The following is a 16,250-nucleotide window of genomic DNA, read 5'->3' on the forward strand; positions in this document are numbered from 1 at the left end:
TTTGCTAAGCGATTACTGTGTTACGAGCAAGGTCCCACATAGGGCTCACATTCTAAGTACTATCATAGTATTTGCTAAGCACTTACTTTGTGTCAAGCACTATTCTAAATCAGACACGGTCCCTGTTTCACATGGGACTCACTGCCTAAAAAGGAGGAAAAACAGGTATTGGATCCTCGTTTAACAGGTGAGGAAACTGAGGCACAGAGAAATGACTTGCCCAAAGTCACCCAGCAAGCAGTTGGCAGAACCGGGATTAGTCTCCCAGGCCCAGGCTCTTTTCTTTAGGTTTTCCCTACAAAACCAGGGTTGGCCGGCACGTTCTTATGTGCACCGGGAATTTCCTATCAAGGTTTAGGAACGTTCTTGTTAGCAGCTGTGTATATCAGGTAGTTGGGGACTTGCTGAACTAGAGCCTTCCCAAGCTCACAAAACATGGTCATCCAACTATTCTGGTCAGCTGCCTCCCTCCGCAGCTTTTCCAGTTCCTCCTCCATGCTCTTGCTCTTCTCCTCAAAGCCCATCTTCAGCAGCTTCTCCTGCTCCTGCAGCTTGGTCTCCAGGGTGTGGAAGGCCTCCTTCTGGATCCTCTTGGCCTCCTCCTCCATCTTGTTCTGTAGCTGCTGCAGGTTCTCCTGGTGGCTCTGCTCCTGGTCCTTCAGGAGCTGCTCGGCCCGGCGGCGTTTTTCCTCCTCCATCAGCCGCTGCTGCTCCACCTGCTCAGCCCGAGCAGTCTCCTCTGGATGGGGAGGATGAGGGACCGGGATTCAGGGAGAGGCAGGCGGAGGGCAGGACCGTAAGCAGGTCCAGTGCAGGGACCATCCTGAGATTTCAAGCCCCGGCCCCCCGGTACTGGCCGCTCCTTTCGTCCTCTGACCCTGATTCTCAGTGGATCCTGAACTTTGAACTCTGGCCAGCATGCAGTGGGTGCCTTTCTAAGCCCCTCTACAGTCAGGATGTCCCGGGTCAGGGTACATTCCTACCTGCCACTTGTTTTTGGGCCTGGGTCAGGTTCTGGTCAGCCTGAAGCACAGCCTGGCCCTCGGTCTCCCTCTGGGCCAGGAACTCCTGTAGGACTTCCTCCGCCTGGGGAGAGGAATGGGGCCACAGAGGCAACAGCGTGAGGGAGAGAGAGAGCTCCAGGAAACGGTGTGAAGTCCTCACCAGGACGGACTCCCAGCCTCCTCACTCCCTCCCGGGCAGAGCGGAAGAGGCTCCCTCACCTTGACTCCTTTGTTGGGGCTCCTTCTGAACTTCTCCACCACACGGTCACGCTCCGCTTTATACAGCTCATAGCCCCCGGGCCTGGTGTAGTCACCGTGGCTCAGCTCCCTCTCCAGCGACTGCACCAGCTGGGCCAACAGGTCCTGACAGACCCGGATAGATGCCCCCTCGTTCTTGTCCAGCAGAGACTGGTAGCGTTGGCCGATCCCAGTCTGAGGGGGAAGGAGCCGGCTGAAAGGCGAACCTAGACATCCTGGTCCCCATCTCCCACATCTCCCAGGCGGCCCGGGGACCCCGGGGTCGGTTCTTTGGCTCCTGGAGCCAAGCTAGCTCTCTTCCTCCCTTCAAGGCCCTACTGAAAGCTCACCTCCTCCGGGAGGCCTTCCCACACTGAGCCCCTTCCTTCCTCTCCCCCTTGTCCCCCTCTCCATCCCCCCATCTTACCTCCTTCCCTTCCCCACAGCACCTGTATATATGTTTGTACATATTTATTACTCTATTTATTTTACTTGTACATATCTATTCTATTTATTTTATTTTGTTAGTATGTTTGGTTTTGTTCTCTGTCTCCCCCTTTTAGACTGTGAGCCCACTGTTGGGTAGGGACTGTCTCTATATGTTGCCAACTTGTGCTTCCCAAGCGCTTAGTACAGTGCTCTGCACGCAGTAAGCGCTCAATAAATACGATTGATTGATTGATTGATCTCCCAGTCCTCATGCTACAACCATCCCCCTTCCAATCAATCCATCAATAGTATTTGAGTGCTCCCTACGTGCAGACCACTGTACTAAGCGTTTCCAGCTCCACATTCTGCCCCTCCCAAGCTTGAATGTCCTCTCCCAGGATTCTGGCTTCCATTCTTGCTTGCCTTCCCAGCCCTCCTCGCTTCCAGCTTCCGGTCCTGACTCGGCTTCCCGGCCTCCTGGTCCGTAGGACTCGGGGAGGTGGGCTCCGGAGAAGAAACTGGTCCAGGGTCTCTCCGGCTCTACCTGGAAAAGCTCAGGGCTTATCAGGGCTTGACTGGGCCAGGGAGTTCAGACCAAAAACACTGTGGGTGAAATCACCGGCTCTGTCCTGGAGCGGTCACCCGTAGGGACAGTGGTGCCAACGCTATGTGGCATGGCTTCTCTGGCTGATGGGTGCTCCTGACATCCCCCCGCCAAAATGTTGGGGTGCAGCCACCAACCAACACCCTTAATGCTCCCCTCTATGTCCCTGATGTTCTCTCTGCTGAGGGCTCTGATCGTTCTGTCCCCAAGGGATCCAAACCCCCTTAAACCCTCCCATATTTGACTTGCGTTAACTGCTAGACTGTAAGCCTCTTAAGGGCAGGGATCATGTCCACCAACCGAATTGTATTCCCAAGCACTGGATACAGTGCGCTGCACACAATAAGCCCACAATAAATACCACAGGTTGATTCCTCATGGTTTCCCCGCAGCGATTACCATGAGTTCGGCCTGGAACTTCCCATCCTGGTCCTTGAAGGACTTCTTCATGAAATGGGCCACCGCCTCCTTCTCCGCCTTCCTGTGCTGCTCTGACAGGAGCCCCTGCTCTAAGGGCAGGGAGACCCCCTGCAGCTCACAGTCGTACACGGCCAGGGCCCCCTTGACAGCCTCCCCGTTCTGAATCGTGGCCAGAGAGGTGACAGCGTCCTCCAGGCAGGGCAGTTTCCCGCTCTTGATCATCTCGACGTAGCTCTGCACCAGCCGGCCGAACTCTGCAGGGGAGAGAAGGCGTCCGTGTGTGGGGGGGTTCGGTTTGCTGCCAAGATGACATGGTCCAGAGAGGGGACTGTGGGAGCTAGGAGTGGCTGGGGTGGGCCACTGAAGCCTGGGGTTTAGGAAGCTGGGAATTCTAGGAGTTGGAAGACGGTAGGTCCCAGGACCAGATTGAGGGCTGCGCTCCTGGGAATGGTTGAACGGCCCCACGGGAACAGGCCCGTCTCGCCGCTCCGCTCCTACGTGGGCTGGGGGTGAAACACCATTTGCAGGGAGCAGGTGCCTCGCTGCTGGCCTAGTGGAAAGAGCACAGGCGTAGGAGTCAGAAGGACGTGGGTTCTAATCCTGGCTCTGCCACTTATCTGTTGGGTGACCTTGGGCAAGTCACTTCACTTCCCTGTGCCCTCATCTGTAAAATGGGGATTAAGACAGTGAGCCCCGAGCCGTGTCCAACCCGATTATCTTGTATCTACCCCAGAGCTTAGAACAGTGCCTGGCACCTAGTAAACGCTTAACAAATATACCACAATTATTATTATTCTCCCCCTGGGGATCAAGTCAGGATTAGGGCCGCCTGGCCGGAACTTGGGCCGGCCCTCCGGCGCTCCCAGCAGAGTCAGAAGGATGTGGGTTCTAATCCCGGCTCTGCCACTTATCTGTTGGGTGACCTTGGGCAAGTCACTTCACTTCTCTGTGCCCTCATCTGTAAAATGGGGATTAAGACAGTGAGCCCCGAGCCGTGTCCAACCCGATTATCTTGTATCTACCCCAGAGCTTAGAACAGTGCCTGGTACCTAGTAAACGCTTAACAAATATACCACAATTATTATTATTCTCCCCCTGGGGATCAGGTCAGGATTAGGGCCGCCTGGCCGGAATTTGGGATGGCCCTCCAGTGCTCCCAGCAGCCTCTGGCCTTCCAGGATTCTCTGGGGTGTGGCCGATCCCTGGGAGCAAAGGAGCACGGGGAAGGACTGGAAGCTGTCACTCCGGCATCCAGTGAGGGCTGGAGCTGGGCCCGATGGCTCAAAATGGCTTCCCGTGGCCCAGTCAATCAATCAATCAATCAATCGTATTTATTGAGCGTTTCCTGTGTGCAGAGCACTGTACTAAGCGCTTGGGAAGTACAAGTCGGCAACACATAGAGACAGTCCCTACCCAACAGTGGGCTCACAGTCTAGAAGGGGGAGACGGAGAACAGAACCAAACATACTAACAAAATAAAATAAATAGAATAGATATGTACATGTAAGATAAATAAATAAATAGAGTAATAAATATGTACAAAATATTGCCCCATGATTCCTTACTTTTCCCGGTGATGATTGTGTGGTTGTTCCCGTCTCCGAGGGTCTTCACCGGCGACACAGCCAGGACGTAGTCAGAGAAGATGTGGCTCTTCTGCAGGAAGAGGGGGTCCAGGTTGGCATCATCCAGATGCTCCAGCTGCCCCATCTCCGACCCCGCTACAGGCTGGGAGAACACGAAGCATTTGCGGGTAGGGAAGTAATCCCTCAGGCACTGCCGGGGTAGGTTGTAGTCCATAACCTTCTTGCTGTTCCCTGGAAAGGGAAAATCACAGTAAATAATAAGAATAATATAATAACCGTGGTATTTGCTAATTACTGATTATGTGCCAGACACTGTACTTAGCGGTGGGGTAGATACAAGGTAACTGGGTTGGATGCAGTCGCTGTCCCACATTGGGCTCACAGTCTTAATCCCCATTTTACAGATGAGAGAACTGAGGCACAGGGAGGTGAAGTGACTTCCCCAAGGCCACACAAGGCGGAGCTGGGATTAGAACCCAGGTCCTCCTGACTCCCAGGCTTGCGCTCTATCGGCTAAGCCATTTCTATTTGTTCTGACGACTTGACACCTGTCCACATGTTTTGTTTTGTTGTCTGTCTCCCCCTTCTAGACTGTGAGCCCGTTGTTGGGTAGGGACCATCTCTATATGTTGCCAACTTGTACTTCCAAAGCGTTTAGTCCAGTACTCTGCACACAGTAAGCCCTCAATAAATACGATTGAATGAATGAATGAATGAATGCTGCTGATCATGTGGTATTTGTTAAATGCTTATCGGGTGACAGGCATTGTATTTAGTCCTGGGGTAGATACAAAATCAGGTTGGACGCAGTCCACGTCCCACAAGGAGTTCACAGTCTTAATCCCTGTTTTACAGATGGGGTAACTGAGGCACAGGGAAATGAAATGATTTGTCCCAAACAAGTGGTGAAGCTGAGATTGGAACCCAGGTCCTCTGATTCACAGGCCCACGTTCTTTCCACTAGGCCACGTCGGTGGTGTCCTTTCCCCTACACGCCTATTCCCACGTTTCCCTCCCTTCTCTTTGCATCCCATAGGTCAGAGCAGCCGCTGTACTCAGGTGCGAATGTGGCCCAGTGAGAAGTGACCAGGCCGAGGAAGCGGGAGACCTGGGTTGGAGACTCTGATCTGCCACTTGACTGCTGTGTGGTCCTGGGCAAGTCACTTAACTTCTCTTAGCCTCAAATGAGAAAAAGAGAGTCCCTTTTCCTTCCAGATGCGGTCGTTCTCGGCGACGGCGGCCCTTGGTCCCCACCCCTGCTGCCCTGTGGCGGGGTGGGCACACCCCGCCCTCCCACCCCCACCCTGCACACAGATGTACCTGGCTTCAGCTTCAGGGCGTTCTCCAGGTATTCGTCCTCGGTGACCTGCTTCCCGTCGATGTCCAGCTGCAGAGTGAAGTCCCGCACGGTCCAGATGAAGTGGGGGAAGAAGCGGCAGAATTGGGTGTCGTCCTCCATCCCGGCCTTCACCTGGATGTGCTCGCTCAGCTCGGTCACAAAGCTGGGGGAGGGTCTGTTCAGGAAGCCACAGCCGGATCGAGGCCACGGCAGAAGTCACGGCAGTGACGGGGTGGGCACGGGACAAGAGGGAAGGGTGGAGGGGGTGACTGGGGTCCATGGGTGAGCGAGGCCTTCAAGGAGGCAAGCGGAGGGGCCCTGAGTGGCAGGAGAGGACCTGGAGAACAGAGTTAGTGGGATGGAACCGGCCCTGGGTTGGGACCTCTCTCAGTCTCAGTTTCCCTTTCTGTTCCCCGGGACGTTGTCACCTGACCGCTCTACGGGCCTGGGAGGGAAAGTTGTCAGTGGGGCAGGGTGGGCATTTCATTCATTCATTCATTCATTCAATCTCAATCAATCGTATTTATTGAGCGCTTACTGTGTGCAGGGCACTGGACTAAGCGCTTGGGAAGTACTAGTTGGTAATGTATAGAGACGGTCCCTACCCAACAACAGGCTCACAGGCTAGAAGGGGGAGACAGACCACAAAACGAAACAAGCTGACGGGTGTCAAGTCGTCAGAACAAATAGAATTAAAGCTAAACGCACATCACTAACAAAATAAATAGAATAGTAAACATGCACAAGTAAAATAAATAGAGTGATAAATCTTTACAAACATATACACAGGTGCTGTGGGGAGGGGAAGGAGGCAGGGCCGGTGGGGGGGGGGGGTGGGATGGGGAGGAGGAGAGGAAAAAGGGGGCTCAGTCTGGGGATTCCTCTGGGAGAGGGAGAGAGGGAGAGAGGAACCGGCTCTAAGTGTGGCCAGGCAGGATACTGGAGTTTCTCCAGCGCGTTCTGGTCGATGGTTTTCATGCTGTTGTACACCAGGGTGCTGCTGAGCAGCACGGTCAGGGAGAAGAGCCAGTGGTCGTTGGCGCTGTCACCCTGCAGGGGAGTCCCAGCGGACAGGGTGAAACCCCCAGCGGGCCCTCTCCACCCCCACCGCCGTCCCCTCCCTGGTCCACCCTGACTTCTCTGGGGCATCAGTCCCCAGGACACTGGGGGACGGTGGGAGTGGGCAGCCCCCTGCCTGGAGCCTTGGCTTCCCCCAGGGGTCATGGGGAAGAGATGAGGAGGAAGGAGAGGTCCCTTTCTTTTCTTTTCTTCCCTTTTTTCCCTTTCTTTATTTCTTTCTCTTTCTCCTCTGCCTCCCCTCAGCCCTGGGCCTGCCTCACATTCCCCCCGGGGTTGTGTCGGGAACCAGCACCGCCCTCCTCCCCAGCCCGACGGCCACTTCCCGCCCTGTGTCCCCTTCCTCTCGGTCCCCATCACCTTTTCCACATCCCCAAGCCCCTCGGTGTCCAGCAGCAGCAGAGTGTGGCCTGGGCGGCAGGGGTGGGGGCGAGGCCACATCCAGATGCCTTTAGTGTGGGACTGCACAGTGGAGCCCAGGGAGAAGCCTGTGGGATGGAGGAAGGGGAGTGGGCCCTGCCCGCCATCCCCATCTTCCTCCCTTTTCCTCCAGCTTCCCCTTTGGCCCCTGGCCAACGCCTAGCACTCACCACCCGATAGTCACTAATCAATAATAATAATAATAATGGCATTTATTAAGCACTTACTATGTACAAAGCACTGTTCTAAGCGCTGGGGAGGTTACAAGGTGATTAGGTTGTCCCACGGGGGGGTTCACAGTCTTCATCCCCGTTTTACAGATGTGGTAACTGAGGCCCAGAGAAGTGAAGTGACTTGCCCAAAGTCACACAGTTGGCGGAGCCGGGATTTGAACCCATGACCTCTGACTCCAAAGCCCGGGCTCTTTCCACTGGGCCACGCTGCTTCTCTGCTTCAATACCCAGCACTCAGCGTCTGATAGCCCTACCCAACAACGGGCTCACAGTCTAGAGGGGGGAGACGGACAAAAAAAACAAAACATGTGGACTGGTGTCAAGTCATCAGAATAAATAGAAGTAAAGCTGGATGCACATCCTTAAAATAAATAGAATAGTAAATATGTACAAGGGGATGGGGAGGAGGAGAGGGAAAAGGGGGTATTATTAGAATAATAATAGGTCGTGGGTTCAAATCCCCCTCCACCAATCGTCAGCTATGTGGCTTTGGGCAAGTCACTTTGCTTCTCTGTGCCTCAGTGACCTCATCTGTAAAATGGGGATGAAGACTGTGAGCCCCCCCTGAGACAACCTGATCACCTTGTAACCTCACCAACGCTTAACGGTGCTTTGCACATAGCAAGCGCTTAGTAAATACCATCGTTATTATAATTATTAGGATAATAATGATAAGGATATTAGGAGGCCTTCCCAGACTGAGCCCCCTCCTTCCTCTCCCCCTCCTCCCCCTCTCCATCCCCCCAGCTTTACCTCCTCCCCCTCCCACAGCACCTGTATATATGTATATATGTTTGTATGTATTTACTACCCTATCTTATTTGTACATATTTATTCTATTTTATTTTGTTAATATATTTTGCTTTGTTGTCTGTCTCCCCCTTCTAGACTGTGAGCCCACTGTTGGGTAGGGACCGTCTCTAGATGTTGCCAACTTGTACTTCCCAAGCGCTTAGTACAGTGCTCTGCACACAGTAAGCGCTCAATAAATACGATTGAACGAATGAATGAATAGCCAGAGCCCGGAGACCAATACCCAGCATCCAATATCCAGCTTCTAATACCCAGCGCCCAGGGCCCAATACCCAACACCCAGTACACAGCACTCAATACCCAGCTCTCAGAGCCCAATACTCAGCACCCAGCGCCCAATACCCAGCACCCAGAGCCCAATTCCCGGCACCCAGAGCCCAATACGCACCCGGTGCCCAGAACTCAATACCCAGGGCCCAGTGTCCAATTCCCTACGCCCAGAGTTCAATACCCAGCACCCAAGGGCCCAATACCCAGCACCCAGAGAGTCCAATACCCAGCTCCCAGATAGTCCAGTGCCCAGGGCGCAGCGTCCGGCGGCCGTGTCTCACCAGTGCGGACCCCAGCCAGCCTGTTGAGCAGATAGGACTTGCCCGTGCGGTACAGGCCGGCCACGGCGACCACCACCACCGGCTGATCCAACCGTGCCAGCAGGGCAAGGGCCTCGGCCGTCACCCGCATCTGCGACCCGGAGGGATTGTCCACCAGGCACACGGGGGCTTCCATCCCTAGGCCGTGCTTCCCCAGGACTGTCTCCAGGACTCCGGCCCCTGCTCCCCCAGCCTTTTGACGCTTCTCTTTCACATCTGAAAGTGAAAGAGAAATCTGAACTCGAGTTGTTCATTCATTCATTCATTCCATCCTACTAACTGAGCACTGGACTAAGCGCTTGGGAAGTACAAATTGGCAACAGATAGGGACAATCCCTGACCAACAACGGGCTCACGGTCTAGAAGGGGGGAGACGGACAAAAAAACAAAACAAGGAGACAGGCGTCAATACCACTACAATGAATAGAATGACAGTTATATACACATCATTAATAAAATAGAGTAATAAATATGTACAAATATATACCAATGATGTGGGGAGGGGAAGGGGAGGGAGTGGGGGCGAAGGGCAGAGGAGGAGGAGGAGGAGAGGAAAAGGGGGGGCTCAGTCTGGTTTAGTGCGTGGCTGGCAGGAAGTCGGACTCTGAGGAAGGCCAGGGGCTCCGGAGGGTTGGGCTTTTTTTTTTTGGATGGCATTTATTAAGCCCTTACTACGTGCAAAGCACTGTTCTAAGCGCTGGGGAGGTTACAAGGTGATCAGGTTGTCCCACGGGGGGCTCACAGTCTTCATCCCCATTTTCCAGATGAGGGAACTGAGGCACAGAGAAGTTAAGTGACTTGCCCAAAGTCACACGGCTGACAATCGGCGGAGCCGGGATTTGAACCCATGACCTCTGACTCCGAAGCCCGTGCTCTTTCCACTGAGCCACGCTGCTTCTCCCAAGCGCTTAGTACAGTGCTCTGCACACACCAACAGCTCAATAAATACCATTGAATTCATTAATGAATAAACGAATGTGTTCTGGGAGCCCATTGTGAGCAGGGATTGTCTCTATTTGTGGCTGAATTGTACCTCCCAAGCGCTTAGTACAGTGCTCTGCACACAGTAATTGCTCAATAAATGCGGTTGAATGAATGAATGAATGAATGAATACAATTTAATTAATTCATGAATAAACGAATATGCTCTGGGAGCCCTCTGTAGGCAGGGATTTTCTCTATTTGTGGCTGAATTGTACCTCCCAAGCGCTTAGTACAGTGCTCTGCACACAGTAATTGCTCAATAAATGCGGTTGAATGAATGAATGAATGAATGAATGCAATTTAATTAATTCATGAATAAACGAATGTGCTCTGGGAGCCCTCTGTAGGCAGGGATTTTCTCTATTTGTGGCTGAATTGTACCTCCCAAGCGCTTAGTACAGTGCTCTGCACACAGTAATTGCTCAATAAGTACGATTGAATGAATGAATAAATACAATTTAATTCATGAATAAACGAATGTGCTCTGGGAGCCCGTTGTGGGCAGAGATTGTCTCTATTTGTGGCTGAATTGTACCTCCCAAGCGCTTAGTACAGTGCTCTGCACTCAGTAAGCGCTGAATGAATACTCCGTTGGAGCTGGGACAGGGTTGTGATTTTCAGAGTAGTTGGAAATCTTCAAGTACTCAGGAACAGATTTTTAAAAAAAAATTAAGACAACTCTGACTTCTGCAACATCAATTATTTTACCACGAAGAAGCCGAAGCACAAAGAAGTTTATTGGCTTTCTTCTCTCTCACTACATCCCAGCTATCATCGTCATCGGTGCTTATTGAGCGCTTTATTGTGTGCAGAGCACTGTACTAAGCGCTTGGGAGAGAATACTATAACAGAGTTGGCAGACGTTTCCTGCCCACAAAGAGCTCCGCGTTTTCTCAAGCGTTTAGCGCAGTGCTCTGCACTTAGTAAGTGCTCATTAAATAGCATAGATCTCTTGATTGCTCCAAGCGGCCTTAAAACTTTCAGCAGAATTACAGGCGGGGTGGGAGGAGGAGGCATCTGAAAAGCAAAGACACTACCCACCTGATCATTTCTTCAAAATGTAAATTATTTTTCTACTCTTCTTAAGGGAAGGGAGAGGGAAGGAAAGGAGGAGGGGGAGAGAGAGTAAGAAGAGGGGATAACTTTTTAATGTTTTTTTGTTAAGTGCTTAATTTGTGCCAGGCACTGTACTAAGCACTGGGGTAGATGCAAACAAATCAAGTTGGACTCACAGCCTCAATCCCCATTTTACAGATGAGGTAACTGAGGCACAGGGAAGTTAAGTGACTTGCCCAAGGCCACACAGCTGGCAGGTGGCAGACTAATAATGATAATAATGATGATGACATTTGTTAAGCGCTTACTATGTGCGAAGCACTGTTCTAAGCGCTGGGGGGATACAAGGCGATCAGGTTATCCCATTTGGGGCTCACAGTCTTAATCCCCATTTTACAGATGAGGTAACTGAGGCTCAGAGAAGTTAATTGACTTGTCCAAGATCACACAGCAGACATGGGGCAGAGACTGGATTAGAACCCATGACCTCTGACTCCCAAGTCTGTGCTCTTTCCACTGAACCACGCTGCTTCTCATTAGGGATTAGAACCCAGGTCCTTCTGACTCCTGACCCCGGGCTCTATCCATTTGCATCTTCTCCATCCCTTAAAATTCCCCATCTCCTCAGAGAAGGAGAAGTGTGGCCTAGTGGAGACAGAAAGACCTCTGTTCTAATCCCTGCTCCATCACTTGTCTGCTGTGTGACCTTGGGCAAATCACCTCGCTTCTCTGTTCCTCAATTACCTCATCTGTAAAATGGGGATTAAGTTTGTGAGTCCAGCTTTATCTATCCCAGCATTTAGTATAGTGCCTGGCACACAATAAACGCTTAACAAATATCATAAAAAAGAGTGGGGGGCTATTAGGCAGTACTGAACACCAGCCACAGCGGGAGAGGTGCGGGATACTAGCAGGGATGTGGGTTCTAATTGTGGCTCTATCTATTATCTATTAATTACTTTATATTAATGTCTGTCTCCCCCCCCAGAATGTGAGCTCATTGTGGGCAGGGAATATTATATTGTTATACAATATTATATATTTATATATATATATATATTATAACAATATTATATTGTTAACAATATTATATTGTTATCGTGTACTCTGATGTTATAATGTACTCTCCCAGGCTCTTAGTACAGTGCTTTGCACACATTAAGTGCTCAATGAATAAAACTGAATGAATGAATGAATGAATGCCACATGTCAGTTTTGTGACCTTGAGCAAGTCACTTCTGTGTCTCTGTTCTCTCATCTGTAAAATAATAATAATAATAAGAAGAAGAAGAATGGCATTTATTAAGTGCTTACTATGTGCAAAGCACTGTTCTAAGCACTGGGGAGGTAACAAGGTGATCAGGTTGTCCCTGGGGGCTCAGTCTTAATCCCCTTTTTTCCAGATGAGGTAACTGAGGCAGAGAGAAGTGAACTGACTTGCCCAAAGTCACACAGCTGACGATTGGCGGAGCCGGGATTTGAACCCATGACCCCTGAAGCCTCCAAAGCCCGGGCTCTTTCCACTGAGCCACGCTGCTTAAGGCTGTGAGCCCCATGTGGGACAGGGACTGTGTCCAACCTGATTATTTCGTATCTACTCCAGCACTTAGACAAGTGCTTGACACATAGTAAGCACTTAACAAGTACTACTATTATTATTATATATTATTAATATATTATAATATTAACATTTATTATTCTATAATATATTATTATAATATTATTATATATAATAATAATAATAAAATGTAAATTGGGAGAGAACAACCCACCCCCTTCGGGGAGGCATTATTATTATTATATATTATTAATATATTATAGCATTAACATTTATTATTATATAATATATAATAATAATAATAATAATAATAATAATAATAATAATAATAATAATAATAATAATAATAATGCCTCCCCGAGGGGGGTGGGTTGTTCTCTCCCAATTTACATTTTGAAGAAATTATCCTGTGAGTGAGGTCTCTAATTGTCAGGGTGCTTTCCCTCCACTAGGGGGCGCTAAAGACCGCCTTACAGCAAGCGTAAGCGCTCAATAAAAACGATTTATTATTATTAATAACGATTAATAATAATAATAATGGTATTTGTTAAGCACTTACTATGTGCCAGGCACTGTACTAAGCGCTGGGGTGCATACAAGCAAATTGGGTTGGACACAGTCCCTGTCCCACTTGGGGCTCACAGTCTCAATCCCCATTTTACTAACGATGGCATTTATTAAGCGCTTACTATGTGCAAAGCACTGTTCTAAGCGCTGGGAAGTTACCTCATTTTACAGATAAAGTACAGAGAAATAAAGCGTCACACAGAAGACAAGTGGCGGAGCCGGGATTAGAACGCATCTCTCCCAGAACACCCCACCTCCAACTGCGATCGCTCTGGTAGTGGATACATAGAGTACTCTTGGTAAAAATACATTAAGTGGTTTACCATTGCCTCTTTCAGCGCAGTAAACTTGAGTCTCTGCCCTTGCCTCTTTTCCATGCCGCCGCTGCCCGGCACGTGGGCAATGGCTTTCCACTCGCTAGCCACTGCCCAACCTAGGAATGGAATGGACAGGCCTCTGCCTGACTCTCCCTCCCATAGTCGAGACTGGTAGAGGACTGGAAACTCTCCAGGTGTGACCCCGAGACAGGAGAGGTGGTGAGTATTTAAGATTTGTTCTCCTTTGTAGGGCCAGGGGTGTTGGATGCTAATGTTTCATTTGTCTAAAGTTTCTTCCCACCAGCTGCAAGATAAGTTTCTTCCCGCCAGCTGCAACACCCCTGGATATACAGGGGGTCCCAGCCAGTGGTAGACATTTGGTAATTTGGTTTATCATTGAGGAGGAACTTTGTACTTACTAATTAATTCTCTCAGTTATTTCAAGTCTTTTGGAGAACCTCCAGGATGCAAATAAAGGTGCCCTTGTTCACAATATTTGAATCAGAGTTGTGGAAGAAGCAAGGAAGTGTGGGTAGAGAATGTGACTGTTTATTGTTGCCTTATACTCTCCCAAGCGCTTAGTACAGTGCTCTGCAAACAGTAAGTGCTCAATAAATACGAATGAATGAAAGGCCCATAATCATGGAAATCACATTTCCCCCATGGTTGAGGGAAGTACGGCCGAGTGGAAAGAGCATGGGCCCGAGAGTCAGAAGAACTGGGTTCTAATCCTGGCTCTGTCAAATGCTTGCTGTGTGACCTTGGGCAAGGCTCTTAACTTCTCTGTACCTCAGTTCTCTTATTCTCCCTCCTACTTAAACTGTGAGCCCCATATGGGACAGAGACTGTGACCAATCTAATTAATTTATTTACCTCAGTGCTTAGCACAGTGTTTGACATATAGTAAGCACTTAACAAATACCATAAAAAAATACATTGTAGAGGGAGTGTCACTAAATTAACACTTCCACTTGCTCCCTCCACCCAGTCCGCCTTCAATTCTCTCCAGCTGCCTGCTGAAAGTTTTAAGGTCACTAATAATAATAATAATATAATAATAGCACATGTTAAGTGCTTACTATGTGCCAAGCACTGTTCTAAGCAATGGGATAGATTTAAGTTAATCAGTTCGGACAGAGTTCGTGTCCCACATGGGGCCCACACTCTTAACCCCATTTTACACATGAGAAAACTGAGAATCAATCAATAAATCCATGGAATTTAGTGAGCACTTACTGAGTGCGGAGCACTGCACTAAATGCTTGGGAAAGCACCATGGGTGGGGTGGAAGTGGGATTACTATCTTGGGGTGTAGTAAGAGAGGAGCAAATCAATTAACTTCTTTGTGCCTCAGTTTCCACATGAGAGCAAAACAATTGATAAGGCAGTCACTGAGTTTCACATCAATCAGTGGTAATAATAATGATAATTGTGGTATTTGTTAAGTGCTTATTACGTGCCAGACACTGTACTAAGCGCTGGGGTGGATACAAGGTAATAAGGTAGACACAATCCCTGCTCCACACGGGAATAATCACAGTCTTGATCCCCATTTGACAGATGAGGTAACTGAGGTCCAGAGAAGTAGTGATTTGCCTAAGATCACGGAGCAGATAAATGGCGAAGCCAGAATTAGAACCCAGGTTCTTCTGACTCCTGAGCCCATGCTCTATTCATTAGACCACACTGCTTTTTTCATTCCTTTATTCCCCCTCTCTCAGCCTCACAGCACTTATGTCCATATTCATAATGTATTTCTTTCTATTAATGTCCATCTCCCCCTCTAGACTGTAAGCTCATTTTGGGCTAGGAGCATGTCTACCAACTCTGTTCCATTGTACTCTCCCATCATCATCATCATCAATCGTATTTATTGAGCGCTTACTATGTGCAGAGCACTGTACTAAGCGCTTGGGAGTACAGGGCTCTGCACAGAGTAAGCACTCAAATACCATTGATTGATTGACCTGGGGCTTGGGACAGTCTGAATCTCATCACACGACTTTCAAATCAAAATCCCACCTCCCTCTCTCTGGATGCCGCCCCTTTACTTGGAAAGCAGAGAAGCAGCGTGGCCTAATGGATAGACCCCAGGCCAAGGAGTCGGAAGGATCTGAGTTCTAAACCCGGCTCTGCCACGTGTCTGCTTTGCGGCCTTGACAATGTCACTTAACTTTTCCGTGCCTTAGTTACCTCATCTGTAGACTGTAAACTCTGTGTGGGCAGAGGACGTGTCTACCAACTCTCCCCAGTGCTCTGCACACAGTAAGCACTCAGAAAATATGATGGATTGACTGATTGATCTGTAAACAGGGGATTAAGACGCAAATTCGTGAAGCGTTCCATATTTCTTAAGCGCTTAGTACAGTGCTCTGCACATAGTAAGCGCTCAATAAATACGATTGATTGATTAAGACCGTGAGCCCTCTAGACTGCCAACTCCTTATGGGCAGGAGATATGTCTACTAATTCCATTGAATGGTACTCTCCAAATTGCTTAGTACAGCGCTCTGTACATCCTAAGTGCTCAATAAGTGCCTTTGTTTGATTAAGCCTGTTTAAGGCCACTGACCTTAAGAACCAGAATTTAATTTAGGCTAAGCCTCTGTTGACCATTGAAAAATCTAGGAAGTCCGAGCTTGCAAAGATAAGGCAGTCACTGAGTTTCACATCAATCAGTGGTAATAATAATGATAATTGTAGTATTTGTTAAGTGCTTATTATGTGCCAGACACTGCTGAAAGTTTTAAGGCCACTAAGAATAATAATAATATAATAATAGCACGTGTTAAGTGCTCAAGCACATAGTGCTTGCAAGTCCGAGCTTGCCAAAATCTGGGAGGACTTCACCTCGTCGCTATCTGATGAAGAGGAACCTCCCAAGGGAGAATCTGCCCATCCCTGTGGTCGGCAGAAAGGAGGGACAGGCCAGCCTGGCGTCATTCAAAGCAGGGACCGAGGGATGGGCTGTAACGTATAGACCAGCTCTGAAGAATCTCGGCAGTTAGAACGCTCC

The 16,250-nt window shown here is 49.4% G+C and overlaps 1 protein-coding gene across 1 annotated transcript; it reads right to left on the reverse strand.

Annotated features, from left to right (window-relative positions):
- Positions 1 to 207: 207 nt before the first annotated feature.
- On the reverse strand, positions 208 to 8,947 carry LOC119945955 (guanylate-binding protein 1-like). The gene is made up of 9 exons (XM_038767269.1): positions 8,714 to 8,947; positions 7,057 to 7,184; positions 6,560 to 6,669; positions 5,601 to 5,782; positions 4,260 to 4,511; positions 2,674 to 2,948; positions 1,224 to 1,436; positions 984 to 1,086; positions 208 to 739 (listed from the first exon to the last, which is right to left on the reverse strand). Exons 1-9 carry the CDS (start codon positions 8,886 to 8,888, stop codon positions 348 to 350), a joined length of 1,830 nt encoding a protein of 609 aa, XP_038623197.1. The 5' UTR covers positions 8,889 to 8,947; the 3' UTR covers positions 208 to 347.
- Between the last annotated feature and the right edge of the window lie 7,303 nt (positions 8,948 to 16,250).

The sequence above is a fragment of the Tachyglossus aculeatus genome, chromosome 26, assembly GCF_015852505.1.
Source record: "Tachyglossus aculeatus isolate mTacAcu1 chromosome 26, mTacAcu1.pri, whole genome shotgun sequence".
Classification (NCBI taxonomy): Eukaryota; Metazoa; Chordata; class Mammalia; order Monotremata; family Tachyglossidae; genus Tachyglossus; species Tachyglossus aculeatus.

Bases quoted from the DNA above. Each gene is read 5' to 3' on its own strand.
- LOC119945955 (XM_038767269.1), bottom strand. From the start codon at position 8,888: ATGGAAGCCCCCGTGTGCCTGGTGGACAATCCCTCCGGGTCGCAGATG. The intron at 7,185-8,713 runs GTGAGACACGGC...TCCATCCCACAG, and splicing joins GCTGGCTGGGGTCCGCACTG to GCTTCTCCCTGGGCTCCACT. The intron at 4,512-5,600 runs GTACATCTGTGT...TTCCCTTTCCAG, and splicing joins CGCCCTGAAGCTGAAGCCAG to GGAACAGCAAGAAGGTTATG.